The sequence below is a fragment of the Octopus sinensis genome, linkage group LG5, assembly GCF_006345805.1.
Source record: "Octopus sinensis linkage group LG5, ASM634580v1, whole genome shotgun sequence".
Classification (NCBI taxonomy): Eukaryota; Metazoa; Mollusca; class Cephalopoda; order Octopoda; family Octopodidae; genus Octopus; species Octopus sinensis.
The window spans coordinates 24,289,045-24,305,615 of record NC_043001.1 but is presented as its reverse complement, the minus strand read 5'-3'; the positions used below and the strand labels follow the sequence as shown (position 1 = coordinate 24,305,615).

At 37.7% G+C, this 16,571-nt stretch overlaps 1 protein-coding gene across 1 annotated transcript in view; it reads right to left on the bottom strand.

The window, feature by feature from the left end:
• The window catches only part of LOC115211754, a 749,350-nt gene extending 733,244 nt beyond the window's left edge, over nucleotides 1-16,106 (bottom strand). Inside the window, exons 1-3 of the mRNA XM_036503111.1 lie at nucleotides 16,086-16,106; nucleotides 15,903-15,924; nucleotides 13,342-13,450 (exon numbers count right to left, since the gene is read on the bottom strand). Coding sequence (XP_036359004.1) covers nucleotides 13,342-13,450; nucleotides 15,903-15,924; nucleotides 16,086-16,106 — 152 coding nt within the window. The remainder of the gene's footprint in view (nucleotides 1-13,341; nucleotides 13,451-15,902; nucleotides 15,925-16,085) is intronic.
• Nucleotides 16,107-16,571: the final 465 nt, after the last annotated feature.

The following is a 16,571-nucleotide window of genomic DNA, read 5'->3' as shown; positions in this document are numbered from 1 at the left end:
GCAATCAAAGAATTAATAAAAGAATCAGAATGAAATATAACAAATTTTGAGTGCTGTGTGTTCTGATATTGTCAGCAGGACTCTTGCTTGTATTATTGGTAGGCAGAGCTGCAGTGACTAAATGGTGTTGCAATTAATGATTCGAAACTTTACAATTTCAGATTTTACTACTCTTGTTACTAATATCAAAGTATATCATCGTTCCACCTTCATGTCAATGTTCATTACCATCGCTCGTTTAGTGTCCACTTTTCTATGCTCGCATGGAGTTGGATGGAATTTGCTGAAGCAGACTTTCTATGCCTGGATGCTCTTCCTATCACCAACCCTCACCTGTTTTCAAGCAAGGCAATATTTCCCATGACTATACATTTTTCTCATGGAAGATTGGAAATGAGCAAGATCACATGAGGTCAAAACAAGGCTATGCACAAACATATATCACACACACACAGACACACACATACAAAAACATATGCACATGCACACAGTGATCTTCTTTCAGTTTCCATTTCATTCACAAGGCTTTGTTTAGATCAGGGCATCATCATCATCATCGTTTAACGTCCGCTTTCCATGCTAGCATGGGTTGGACGATTTGACGCCAAAGGGATGAAGGGCAAAGTCGACCTGGCAAACAAGATGGCTGCACCAGACTCCAATGTGATCTGGCAGAGTTTCTACAGCTAGGAAAAATACTTTCACCCTAGGTACCATGCAGGGAGACCGAATTGAGACCACACGGCTGAGAAGCAAGCTTCTTAATCGCACAGCCACACTTGTTGGCTTTGACAAAATCGATGCCAGTGAGTGAACTCAACAAGGAAACCGATAAGTGGTCTTGAAACCTGCTCGAAACTGAAACCAAATCCCCTTCAAAACAAAACCTACTGTTTTAAAAATTAAAAGACATGCTGGGCGATGTAGTTGGGATGATGTATAGCCAATATAAATATACATATATATATTTCTTTATTGCCCACAAGGGGCTAAACATAGAGGGGACAAACAAGGACAGACAAAGGGATTAAGTCGATTACATCGACTCCAGTGTGAAAATGGTACTTTATTTATCGACCCCAAATGGATGAAAGGCAAAGTCAACCTTGGCGGAGTTTGAACTCAGAACATAACGGCAGACGAAATACCGCTAAGCATTTTGCCCGGCACACTAACGTGTCTGCTAGCTCGCCACCTTATTAAACATATATATATACACATCATCATCATTTAACGTCCACTTTCCATGCTAGCATGGGTTGGACGATTTGACTGAGGTCTGGCGAACAAGATGGCTGCACCAGGCTCCAATCTTGATCTGGCAGAGTTTCTACAGCTGGATGCCCTTCCTAACGCCAACCACTCTGAGAGTGTAGTAGGTGCTTTTACGTGCCACCGGCACAAGGGCCAGTCAGGCAGCACTGGCAACAGCCATGCTCAAATAAATGGTGCTTTTTATGTGCCACCTGCACAGATATATATATATATATATAGTATACACTGTATGGTCATGGCTGGAATGCCTTTGTTGATAGGCAATCTTCAAGGAAATCTTTGTGTTAAAACGACACATACTGGGATGAATTCAATTAACTACACACTTTCTTTATGGATTTGTGGGTGTATGTTTATGCTGCAAATTAATAATTATAAGTCTAAAAATGAATGGCGACGGATAACACAGTGCAGCACAGGGTGAAGAACCGGAATAGACAAAATTATTAAGTGATTTTGTATATAACAAGTTATAGAAAAATGTCTGTACCCATCGCAATGCCCATGGACTAAGGGGAATAACTCTGCTTCTTACATTGGCTAACTGACAAGTTGTACTGTTCTATTGAATGTGTGAGGATGAGCGTTATAGAAACAAGACTATCCAGCGGTATAAACAATTTCTTCTATATGCAAATATCCGAAATTTCCTCCCTGAATTTCACATCGATGAAAGCATGGGTAAATGGCTGAGGAAGTATACACACACATATATATGGATGAATGAACGTGTGTGTGAATGAATGTTTATGTATACATATATACATTTGACGTTTGATTCAATAACGCAGAGGAATAATTATTATCTCTCTCTCTCTCTCTCCCCCTCTCTCTCTCTCTCTCTCTCCTCTCTCTCTCTCTCTCTCTCACACACACACACACACACACACACTTGTATGCAATGTATACTTTTTACATTATTTTTTTTTACTTTTTCGCGTTTCATCCCAAAGTCTGTGGCCATGCTGGGGTACCATCATTATTGTAGCAAACATTGAATATATTACGATATTTCTGCTATTATTTACCAAATATATATATATATATATAATATATATATATAATATAAATATATTATATATGTCTGTGTGCGTGTGTGTGTGTATATATTTATATATATAAATATATTATATATGTGTGTGTGTGTGTGTATATATATATATAATATAAGTATATCATACATATATGTGTATATGTGTGTTTGTATATACATATATGTGTATATGTATGTGTGTGTATATATGTGTGTGTGTGTGTATATGTATATATATATATATATATATATGAGTGAATACAAAAGCATACAAAAGCATAAAAAAAATAAACAAAATGAAGAGGGAATACGAAAGAAAACATGGCCTAGAGAAGAACCCTGGAGGCCTTAATAAATTAGCCAACTGACTTCGAAGCCCTATGATGGAAGATTGTATGATTTTAATTTATCAGGCCTCCAGGCTTCTTCTCTAGGCCATGTTTTCTTTTGTATTCCCTCTTCATTTTGTTTATTTTTTGATCGCTTTTATATTCACTCTGATGAAGCTTCAAAATTCTAGTTCAAATATCCAATGAAGATGAAGAATATTATCTTTGCAATTCTTTTGTCAGCACTGACTGACATCGGAAGCAGAAACGGCTGTAAGATTTGTTATGTAACATAAATGTTATGCTATGTCATGCTTTGTATTAAATAATAATAAGCTAGAGATGAGGTCCAATTGATTTGTTGATCTAAAGTTTTCTCCATTTTCTAATTATTTAAATTTGATTCCTGATAAACTTTTGTTTATTCTGTTGTTACCTGTACTCTCTGAGCATAGTGTGCCAGCATACCCATGCCCAGAGATAACACAGATAACTGATACCGATAGTATATACGGATATTTTATCCCTTAGTTGGTTATTTAAACTGCTAACACTGCTTGCCTTTATATATATAGATATATATATATATATATATACACACACACATATAAAATCATCATCATCATTTAATGTGCTGGCATGTATTGTATGGTTTAATCGGAGCTGTTAAGGCCAGGGGGCACATCATGCTCCCTTGTCAGTCCTGGCATGTCTCTACAGCTAGATGCCCTTCCTAAAGGCAGCTACTTCACAGAGTGTACTGGATGCTTTTTATGTGACACCAGAACCAATACACACAATATTTAACAGTGAGAATAAAGAATGCTCAACACAGCATTGGTGGATAAATATTTTTTTTTGTGATTTACCAGAGCTACCAATGGTTTCATATAAAGAGAAATCTTGACAATTGTTCAAGGATACCACATGAGCATATTGGTTGTTGTCTCCATATATACGAGCAAAACGCCCCCTGTCCAATGGACGGTGCTGAGTTGTCAAACATTTAAACCAAATTTTCTCAAAACAACTTGTCCGACTGTCCCATAGGCCTCCCCTTTGAGAAACACTGATTTGACCTAAATTAGAGACACCATCAAAAGAAGAAATAAAGATAGACTTTTTTCTATCCCAAAGAAAAACGATTTTATTCACACAAATATGCAACCCTAAGAGTTTAAAGTACCAGTAATGATAAGGCTGTTGACTGGGAGAACACAAACATGGTTTAAACAGTAAGCTTGGCAGGAAAGAAACGTGCCTTTAAGCAGTACAAAAACAACAAAAAATGGAAGGTGCAGTTCTGTACAGGTTGACGGAAGAAAAGCAGGACCTATCAATCGCATTCTCACCTGGAATCAATTTTTGTAATTTTTTTCAAGACTTATACATGCCCTGAAACCGTCAGTATCTACATATCAAATTTGAGCACAATCAGATGGAAGATGCCCGAGATCCTAGAAGACGCACACACAGACAGACAGAATGGATTTTATATAAGAGATACAGGCAAGATGGCAGAATCATTCACACACTGGGAAAAATGTCTAGTGGCATTTTGTCAATCTTTAGGTTCATCAAATTCCACCAAGGTTGACGTCGCCTTTCTTCCTTTTGGAGTCGATGGATTAAGTTCCAGTCAAGCACTGGGATTGATGTAATTGACTAGCCACAAATTTCCTCCCACAAAGTTCAGGCCCCCCACAAATTTCAGGTCACCCACAAATTTCAGGCCACCCACAAATTTCAGCCTTCCCACAAATTTCAGCTCTCCTACAAATTTCAGCCCACCCACAAATTTCAGCCCTCCAACAAATTTCAGGCCTCCCACAAATTTCAGCCCTCCCACAAATTTCAGGCCTTGAGCCTATAGTAGAAAGGATTATCACTCTCCAGTCCTGCTCTCATAGCCTTATTCACTGTATCATTGCTAGTCGGTAGACCCACCACCACCTTTATATACCCAGGTTTTGACCAGTCAGTGCATTCCCCACTCCCACTCTCTACTCATGTTTCCTTGGCAGTGTCCTGCTACTTTTATTATTACATCCATACCCCAAGAGTATGCTCTGATACCTGCCACCATCTATCTCTCTCTTCATTTACTCAACCATCCTATTTATATTCTGATCCCTGTCCTTTGTGAGTATGCTTATCACTCTGCCACCATCTCTCTCCTGCTCTCTTACACTCTTGCTGTCTCCCAGTCTCCTTCTCTTTCTCATGCTCCTCCCTCAGGCTGGGTAACCATGTATCTCCTTTACAGCAGCACACCTGTTTCTGTCCTCATTCCTGATAGCACTCTCTCTCTCTCTCTCTCTCTCTCTGGCTGGGTAACCATGTAGCTCTTCTACAGAAAGACACCTGTTTGTCACTCTGTCTCACTATAATCTTTCATTATCTGACACAAGATCACCTCCTTCAATGCCCCTGCCCTCTCTCTCAAAGGATGTTTGTCTTGCAAGTTACTTTGTGACTCTGCCAGTGTTGGTGCCATGCAAAAAAGCATCCAGTCCATACTGGAAAGTGGTTGGCATTTGGAAGGCTATCCAGCTGTTAAAACTTGGCCAAAACTGATCTCACTTGTGCTTGCATCACATAAAAAGCACTCAGTCCACTCTGCTGGGTGGTTAGTTTAAGGAAGGGTATCCAGCTGTAAAAACCCTGCTGAAACAGATATGGAAGTCTGGTACAGGCCCCTGTCTAGCCAGCTCCTATCAAACCATCCAACCCATGCCAGCATGGAAGGTGAACATTAAACAATGATGATGATGGTGATTATCTGTCTATCTGTCTATCTATCTATCTATCGATCTATCTATCTATCTATCTATCTATATCTATCTATCTATCTATCTATCTATTCTTTTACTTGTTTCAGTCATATGACTGTGGCCATGTGGGAGCACTGCCTTTAGTCAAGTAAATCGACCCCAAGACTTATTCTTTGTAAGCCTAGTATTTATTCTATCGGTCTCTTTTGCTGAGCCATTAAGTTATGGGGATGTAAACACACCAGCATCAGTTGTTAAGCGATGTTGGGGGGGGGGGACAAACACAGACACACAAACGTATACACACACATATATTTTCTCTCTAGTTTCAGCTCAGAGCTGCGGCCATGCTGATGCACCGCTGTTATATATATTTATATATATACATATATACGACGGGCTTCTTTCAGTTTCCGTTTGACAAGGCTTTGGTCAGCCTGAGGTTATAGTAGACGACACTTGCCCAACGTGCCATGCAGTGAGACTGAACCTGGAACCACGTGGTTCGTAAGCAAGCTACTTACCACACAGCCACTCCTACACCTATTATATCAATCTATCTTCATATATATATAGTACAAAGTAAGATAGGGGTTATTGGTGTAACCCACTATGGGATATCATTTATCCAATATACTGTTGGTAAAGTACCCAAATTCTTAATATATAAATGTTTTTAATTGCAATGCAATTAATTCATTTATTGTATTAAACGGGTGAAGGTAAAGAAATATTTTTACCGTAAATTCATAATACAAATAAGAAAATGGAGAAACAAATTTGGTTTGTTCATCAACTTGTGGATATTATAATGTTAGATTATTTATTCATTTTACAAATTAGAAAATCAAAAGCGTAGAAAATGTTATATAAATCAATAGATAAGATAATAATACAAATACAGATTTTAAAAGTCAAAATGAATAAATAATCCAACATTATAATATCCGTAAGTTGATGAACAAACTAAATTTGCTTCTCCATTTTCTTATTTGTATTATATACTCTTTTACTCTTTTACTTGTTTCAGTCATTTGACTGCGGCCATGCTGGAGCACCACCTTTAATCAAACAACTCGACCCCGGGACTTATTCTTTTGTAAGCCCAGTACTTATTCTATCGGTCTCTTTTGCCGAACCGCTAAGTAACGGGGACATAAACACACCAGCATCAGTTGTCAAGCAATGCTAGGGGGACAAACACAGACACACAAACACACACATGCATATATATATATATATATATATATATATACATATATACGACGGGCTTCTTTCAGTTTCCGTTTGACAAGGCTTTGGTCAGCCTGAGGTTATAGTAGACGACACTTGCCCAACGTGCCATGCAGTGAGACTGAACCTGGAACCACGTGGTTCGTAAGCAAGCTACTTACCACACAGCCACTCCTACACCTATTATATCAATCTATCTTCATATATATATAGTACAAAGTAAGATAGGGGTTATTGGTGTAACCCACTATGGGATATCATTTATCCAATATACTGTTGGTAAAGTACCCAAATTCTTAATATATAAATGTTTTTAATTGCAATGCAATTAATTCATTTATTGTATTAAACGGGTGAAGGTAAAGAAATATTTTTACCGTAAATTCATAATACAAATAAGAAAATGGAGAAACAAATTTGGTTTGTTCATCAACTTGTGGATATTATAATGTTAGATTATTTATTCATTTTACAAATTAGAAAATCAAAAGCGTAGAAAATGTTATATAAATCAATAGATAAGATAATAATACAAATACAGATTTTAAAAGTCAAAATGAATAAATAATCCAACATTATAATATCCGTAAGTTGATGAACAAACTAAATTTGCTTCTCCATTTTCTTATTTGTATTATATACTCTTTTACTCTTTTACTTGTTTCAGTCATTTGACTGCGGCCATGCTGGAGCACCACCTTTAATCAAACAACTCGACCCCGGGACTTATTCTTTTGTAAGCCCAGTACTTATTCTATCGGTCTCTTTTGCCGAACCGCTAAGTAACGGGGACATAAACACACCAGCATCAGTTGTCAAGCAATGCTAGGGGGACAAACACAGACACACAAACACACACATGCATATATATATATATATATATAATATATATATATATATATATATATATATATATATATATATACATATATACGATGGGCTTCTTTCAGTTTCCGTCTACCAAATCCACTGACAAGGCTTTGGTCGGTTCGAGGCTATAGTAGAAGACACTTGCCCAAGGTGCCACTCAGTGGGACTGAACCCGGAACCATGTGGTTGGTAAACAAGCTACTTACCACACAGCCACTCCTGCGCCTATATATATATATATCTTTGCATACGGGAAACGTTTTTGAATACACACATAAATGTTCCTACTTTATTATATGTCTACATCCTTATGATATCAGCTGGCAATAGCAGTTTTTTGGGGGTTGTACCAAGCTGTGCTGCTATAATATAGGATAAATATAGTAATAATAATAATAATCATAGTAATAATAATAATAGTAATAATAATAATAATAATAATAATAATAATAATAATAACAACCACAACAATAATATTCCTTGGATGGAATTTATAAGTATTCTAATGCATTGCTATGTGCATTTCCACAGATCACTTATTTCTTACAATCATAGTCCATATTCTTGGGATGATTATATATATATATACATCTTATATAAGATGGTAGGAAGTTGTGACATTGCCTATAACATTCAAGCACCCTGTGTCTTCAGTGAACCATACATCTTATGAATAATATAACACCTGGTAGACTCACCTCACAAGAAAGTTACAAAAGGAACTCAAAGGTCAAGAGTCTATGCATGGCACTTACCAAAATATTGAGTTCTATTCTTCCTGTTTCTTCTACCAAACCTGCTTCTATCTGTCAGTCTGTCTGTCTGTCTACCTGCCTGCCTACCTACCTGTCTATCTACCTATCTATTGACCCTTAAAGGATGAAAGGCAAATTCGACCATGGTTGGATTTGAACTCATAATGTTATATCGACCCTTAAAAGATGAAAGGTAAATTTGACCATAGTGGGATTTGAACTCATAGTGTTGAGAATAACAACAAATACTACAAGTCATTCTCTCTGACATTCTAACCATTCAGCCATTTTGTCATCTGGTAAATTATATCTTGTAAGTTGGATATTGGTTTCACTTTGACATAAAACCCCATCATTTATGCACTGTCCCCATTGCTGGCAGTGCCAAGCTACATCAAATTTATGTCTGATGTACAGAGAAAAGCCATTTTAAACCCTATTAGTGATGGACACATGGCTGAAGCAGTGAATAGGTATGAAAGTCAAACCTTTAAATCAGTAAGAAACACTCAATGTATCCAATTAGTTGATTGGTTGTGACTCATATACATGTCTCTCTCTCTCTCTCACACACACAAACTCATATAAATATATACATGATACATATATATGCACATCTATAGAGTATATTGTATGCATATGTATGTGTAGATGATATATATGTACATTTGTGTGTATGTGCATGTGTGTATGTGTGCATGCATGTGTACGTGCATATGTGTATGTATGTGTGTGTGCATGTGTGTATGTGTGTGCATGTGTGTATGTGTGTGCATGCAGTGAACTATTCATTGGGATGACAGACCCTTCTAATCCAATTGCCATTATTAAAGGTGCTTCCTGCTTATTTGCTGTCATTTGTGAGTCTTCCTTCTTTTAAAGAAAATTCCACAAAGGATTTCTCTTAGACAAACGCTTTCCTAGAATGATGACCAAAAGTAAGCTTCTGACCAAATTAGCTTTGGAAATCCTTCTGTGATTTTTTTATGCATTGCTGTGGTTGAATTTACTCTGTTAATATGTTTGAACAATAACCAAAAGTGTACGGTCATGACTACAATGAGCTGAAATGGAGTTCCTCGGGAGGATCTCTGAAGTAACAGTATTTGAGAGGGTGCATAGCGAGAAATCAGAGAGTCTCTCCAGATTGAGCTGTTAATTCTGTGCATTGAGAGATCACAGCTCCAGTACGATGTGGCAGCAAGGAATCAAAAGATAGGTTCTTAAAGCTGAGTCAACTAGTAGGAGACATATGCAAAGTTACCTTCTGGAGTCATGCTGACTCATAAGGGCTGGTTTTCCAGTTTCCATGGCATATAAATTCCCTACCTGGATGGGATGCCAATCCATTGCAAGATTACTCGTTTTCGCCAGCTGAGTGGACTGGAACAATGTGACATGAAGTGCTTTGCTCAAGAACACAATGCATCGCCCAGTCAAGGAATTGAAACCACAATCTTATGATTGTGAGTTCAACACCCTAACCACTAAACCACGTGCCTTTACAGGAGACCTATGGATAGACTAACAATGAGATGGTTGGATATCTAGTCTCAGTTGGTCATGCTTGAGAATCCAGGCAAAAAGTTTAATGATGTTCCCTTCAGTTCTCTTTGGTCTCTACAGAGATGGTGCTCTGGCCATCTCTGGAGAGCTAATGGGCATACCCTCAATAGGCTCAGGAAGGACCTAATTAGCACCCTTAGCTCCATGGGGCTCAAGGCAAAAATCGAGACCAAGGTAAAAATCGAGATGTTACATAAGACCTGAACATCTCTTCTAACAGACCCTACTGCAAACCAAACAAGAAGATGTCCTACATCAACACAGCCTCCTGCTACCCGCCTATCATGTTCAGAAACCTAGTGAATGGTGCTAGCAAGAGAATTTTGAACCTGTCCTCAAGTGCTAGCAAGAGAATTTTGAACCTGTCCTCAAGTCAAGAGATTTTGATACTGCCGCCCCTTATTACAACTAAGCTCAGGCATTCAGTGTGTTTAAGGACTGCATCTCTTATAAGCTGCAAAACAACAAGTTCCACCATAATGATGTTTGGTTTGCCCTACTCTTCTCTTTCAACATTAAAACTTATGGGGGAAGAATATTCCTTAGATTGGTGGACAAACACTTCACACAATCACACAAATATGGACATTTGTTTAATAGGGACAACTCAAGGGTATCCTTCAGTTGCATGCCCAACATTAAGAAAATTTTAATGATCACCCCTAAACCACAAGCAGAGGATGTTCATGTAGGGCATACAATAATCACTCAGTGGTGGGGTCGATGCAAAGCCAAGGGGGGGTCATGTATAAGACTGAGGTTGTAGCTAGCACTAGCAACCAGAGTAACAGCTTAAGCAGCAATGACACATCCACTGACAACAACAGCAATAACAACAATGGCATTGGCAATGCTGGTGGCCTGAGTAACAACCTAAGCCGTAATGATGTATCTGCTGACAACAGCAGCAATGACAAATAGTAGCAATGGTAGCAACAGCACATCAAGCAGCAGAGACAACAATTATGACAGTTATGATAGCAGCAGCAACACTGACATTGCGGCTGGAAATGGCTGGTATTGGCTGCTATGCCAGCAGCAACAGAACCACCAAAAATCATATCCAGTACTATCAGCACTGACAGCAACTTCAGCAACAACAATAGCATTAGACTGAGTGCTTATAAAAGAAACATCAGTTGTGGTAGCACATCCAATACACAGACACAAAAACTTCAATACATCAACATCCCCATTTAAGCAATGTCTGAACAACCATAAGTTCTCTTTTAGGATACCAGAAAGGTGCAACATCATGTTCCTGGCAGCCACATATGGTGCTTAAAGAGGAACGAACCCCATAATTAAATGGAAGCTCCTTGAACAATTGGAGACTTATATAAATGGGAGCAAATGATGTGAGCTTTGCTTAGCAGAGAAGGCAAGAATCCTAAAAAAAACTCCCTCAGCATGAAGCCCCTGTTTAAACTTCAGGAAAGAAGTATATAGTCAATGCCCACATCTAAAAGGTTTCCTACTACAAACATGGAATTTCCCATTCATTGAATAAGCCAACCACACTTCCTTTGAATATCACCATAGCTGGAGCGAATGTAAGGAGGATAACATGTCTTGCTTGCAGCATGAACAAATATTTTATTTACAAAAGTAGCTGACCATGGTGTATTTCTTCCTCCAGTTGTAGAGAGGTTATAAACCTTTGGCCATTTGAGTCTGACGAGTTGCCTATACTGCTTAACACTTCATCGGTGTGAAACTAATGGTCATTATGACTGGCCATAACATTTCACTTTCTAAAAAGATATACTACTGCTCTAATGGTTTATCGAGTAGTTCTTTTTCAGACAAATGAACTACTGATGATACATACATATATATATATATATATATATATATATATGTATGTATATACACACACACATACATATGTATATATAGTTCATAGACAGGAATCAGATATTCTCCATACAGAATTCACTCAGTAGTGTTCAAGAGATTTAAACTTGAGTGGCTATAAGTATTTAATATACTTTAGATATGAATCTGTCTAACTTGCTTGTCTCTACATTTACTTCTAACATATATATATATATATATATATATATATATATATATATACAGGGAGAATTCACAAAAAAACAAAAGAAGAAGACATGTGGTGTAGATAACAATCAGATGTATTACTATAATGCTTGGGAAGTGAAAAGGTCTTTAATGTTTCGAGCCTACGCTCTTCCACAGAAAGAAACACAGAAAGAAACAAGGAGAGAAAATAAAGAGAGAAAGTAAAGAATGTGTAGTGGCTAGCAATCTATCATGGCGATATATATATACATACATACATACACATACATATATACTTATATATATATATATACAAAATAAGAAAATGGAGGTATACACTTTAATTTGAGGTAAAACATTTTACCTTCGCCCATGTAATACAATAAATGAATTAATTGCATTGCAATTCTTAGCATTTATGTATTAGCATTTCTGGGTGCTTTACTGGCAGTATATTGGATATATGTTATCCCATAGAGGGTTACACTCACAACCCCTATCTCACTTTGTACTTATATATATAAATATATATGTATATGATAAGAGAGAAAAACAAAGAAACTTAAATTTAAGAGAATCTTTATTAATCTCTATGATCATTTCAACCCATTGTACATCACTCCTTCGCAGGTTGAGATGCCATGCAAACATTTGTGGTGCATCATTGGTGCAGTGGTGTCTCTTTGGGTGACTTGTCAAAAGTTGCCTCATTTTTTAATCTGTTTCACTTATTTCAATTAGAATACATTGTGGTGGTTGTCTGTAGCTACTCACAAACATGAGAAACACATGTTAAATCCTTACTGTTGATATCATCAGGGAGTCAAAAACTGTGAATGGGCTTTAAACGGCATACTACGAAGTGTATGTCAAATTTTAAACTATTACTTATACACATACATACATACGTATATACATACATATGTACAGATGTGTAGGTGTGTGTGTGTATATATATATATATATATATATATATATATATGTATATATATATGATAGATAGACAAATAGATAGACATCATCATCATCAATAGCAGCTGCAGCAGTAGCAGTTGTACTAGTGGTAGTTGTAGTGGTGGTAATGGTATTAGTGGTGGTGGTAGTGGTAGTAGTGGTGGTGGTAGTGGTAGTAGTTGTGGTGGTAGTAGTGGTAGTGGTAGTAGTAGTTGTGGTGGTCGTAGTGGTGGTAGTGGTGGTGGTGGTAGTAGTAGTAGTAGATAATAGCTATACAATAGCGATGTCTATGGAAGGGATGGCAAAGTCATTTTCAGAATATGTAGAATATATTTGCAAGTGGGAATGGTAAAATTGTCAGTATATTCCACGTACATCAAGAGATCAGGATGAATATATTATTACAGTGAGTAGAAACCATGACAATATGTAATGATGTGAAGCAAATTATAACAACAATGATGTTCAATGGATTTCGGTTTTCTTGAAACTGAAAGAGAAAGAGTGTGAAATATTAAAATATTTACCTGTCTTTCTTTAAATCTTTACTTGTTTTCCTAAATGTTGTTATCACAGAATCTAGTTCCTTTGAAAAATTTTCGTATACTACAGCAACTTGTTGTGCAAATTCAGCCACTGGAAATACAAGAAAAAATAAAAAAATAAAATATATATATGTAATATTAAGATTTATTTATTCTTAATATTTTTTATTCATTTATTTAAAATATATTTTTATTACTATTATGTAAAAGAGAAAAAAAGACAAACATACATAAATAAATATATATATATATATCATGACGCATATTTGCCATTTGAATATGGCTAACCCCTAAGGGTGGATGCTACTGTAGTTTGTAGCCCCAGGAAGATATCTCCTCCAGCTGGCTATAGACACACTATCTGTGTCCTCTCAGCATTTGTGAAGGGAAGTCATCCTCCCCGTCTTCAACTCATGATACACACGGACTCGAGTTTCAAGGTGTTTACCTCTCATCAGCGTGTGACAATCATGGTTGTCGACGAGAAGTCAGCTCCCTTCACAAATACATATACTTTTTCCATGCTGGCATATATAAGATAGTTGTGTGAAAAAGTGCCACACCCTAGCGGTTGAGGGAACCTGTGGAAGAGGTAGACCCAGGAAAACCTGGGATGAGGTGGTGAAGCACGACCTTCGAACTTTAGGTCTCACCGAGGAAATGACTAGAGACTGAGACCTTTGGAATTATGCTGTGCGTGAGAAGACTCGGCAGGACAAGTGAGACCATAACCCATGGCCTCAGTCCACCTATGCATAACTTTCCTTCTTGGGACACAAAACCCTACTTGTGAAGACCTGTTGAGGCAAGTGAAATCAAAAGCTAAATTGATCAACATCAATGGAAATTGTAGCTGTGATACCAGTGCCGGTGACACATAAGAGAACCATCCGAACATGACCATGCCAGCGACGCCCCGACTGGCTTCCATGCCAGTGGCACGTAAAAAGCACCACCCAATCGTGGCCATTGCCAGCCTCGCCTGGCCTCCGTGCCAGTGGCACGTAAAAAGCACCATCCAACCGTGGCCGTTTGCCAGTCTCGTCTGGCACCTGTGCCGGTGGCACGTAAAAAGCACCCACTACACTCATGGAGTGGTTGGCATTAGGAAGGGCATCCAGCCATAGAAACATTGCCAGATCAGACTGGGCCTGGTGCAGCCTTCTGGCTTCCCAGACCCCAGTTGCACCGTCCGACCCATGCCAGCATGGAAAACGGACGCTAAACAATGATGATGATGATGATGATATATCATCATCATCGTTTAACGTCCACTTTCCATGCTAGCATGGGTTGGACGATTTGACTGAGGTTTGGCGAACCAGATGGCTGCACCTGGCTCCAATGAGATCTGGCAGAGTCTCTACAGCTGGATGCCCTTCCTAATGCCAACCACTCCAAGAATGTAGCAGGTGCTTTTATGCGCCACTGGCATGAGGGCCAGTCAGGCGGTACTGGCAATGGCCATGCTCAAATGGTGCTTGTGTGCCACCTGCACAGGAGCCACTCCAGCGGCACTGGCAATGACCTTGCTTGAATGTTTTTCACATGCCACCACACAAGTGCCAGTAAGGCAACGCAGGTAATGATCATGCTCGAATGATGCTTTTTACATACCACCAGCATACGGAAGTCAGTTTGTTGCTGGCAACGATCACGCTCGGATGGTATTTTTAGCGCTCCACTAGTACTGATGCCAGTCATCGAATTTGATTTCGATATATATATATATATATACCTATGTGCCTGCATGTTTGTGTGTGTGATTCATGGTATAAATGGGAGAGATCTTAATATTCAAGAGCAAGTACATTCTGAGTTCAAATTCCACCAGTATGGGTGTATTTTTATGTGGCATTGGAGCAAGTGGTCTTTTACATGGTGCTGGCATGCTCCTTTGCGTGACACTAGCACAGCTGCTTTTTTATATGATGCCAGCATGGCTACTTTTCTATGTGACACTAGCTTGGGTGCTTTTTTTATGTGCAGAAATATACACATACAGGTAGAGAGAGAGAGAGAAGGAAGGGGAATGAGTGAAACATGAAATTTATCAACCCCGAAAGGATGTAAGGCAAAGCTGACCTCAGCAGAATTTGAACCTAGAACATACAACCAGACAAAACACCACTAAGCATTTTCCCCAGCATACTAATCACTGTGCCAGCTCGCCACCTTAGAGTCAATACAAATATGATAAATTTAATTATGAATGTCACCTGGTCTCTATCATTGATCGTTAATCAAAATAATGATGACAATAATTCCAACTCTTGTAAGAACTTCGGACGAACTTCGACTCCTTGTTAGTAGACAAACAATCACCTAGGAGTTTAGAATCACTAGGACACAATTTGTCTTTTCTTAATCTGGATTTAACATAAACCTAATCCATAGTTGTATTAATGTTCTTCATTTGTATGTAACTCCTCCAAATGTAGAGTACATTTTTAAAGTACAAGGTACTTAGCACCATGAACATTACTTAGCATTTACACAAATGCATGTCGATAGCTGGACATCAGATTTTAAAGAAAAATTACTGTCAGATTTGTGTAAAATACCCTGAGAAAATGGAAGAATACAGTTTCTTGGTTAAGAAAATTATATACAAAATATTTATGGAGAAGTTAGCTCTCTTAACTTTTTCATGTTCTTTACCTTTCCTAATTTTTTTTACAGATTAAACTATCAAAGCTATCAATAAATGAAAGAGATTAACTCACATTTGATATTAGATCTACCATGTTTCGATATTGATTTAAGATTCACTCATTACTGTTGATTGAATGTCAGAATTCCATGTAAATTTTTGTGCTTAAAAATCAGTTGTGATTCAATATTGATTCAATATGATTATTGAACATTGATTAAATCAATGTTGAAATGACAACTGAGCTTTTAATGAATGGTTTCAATTGGAGGAAATCAGAATTAATCTTCACTATGCCACTCAACACATCCATGCATAGATTATTTACTATAAGGAAATCTTCTAACTCATTAAGCATTTATAAATATTGCATTCTTCAGATTAATACACACACACACACTCACACATACATATATATACACACATACAAAAATGTATACATACACACATAAATACGTACACACACACACAAATGTGTTCATATACATAAATATGAACATATACACACATGTATACATGCAAATATGAGTACACACACACACACACACACATCCATATA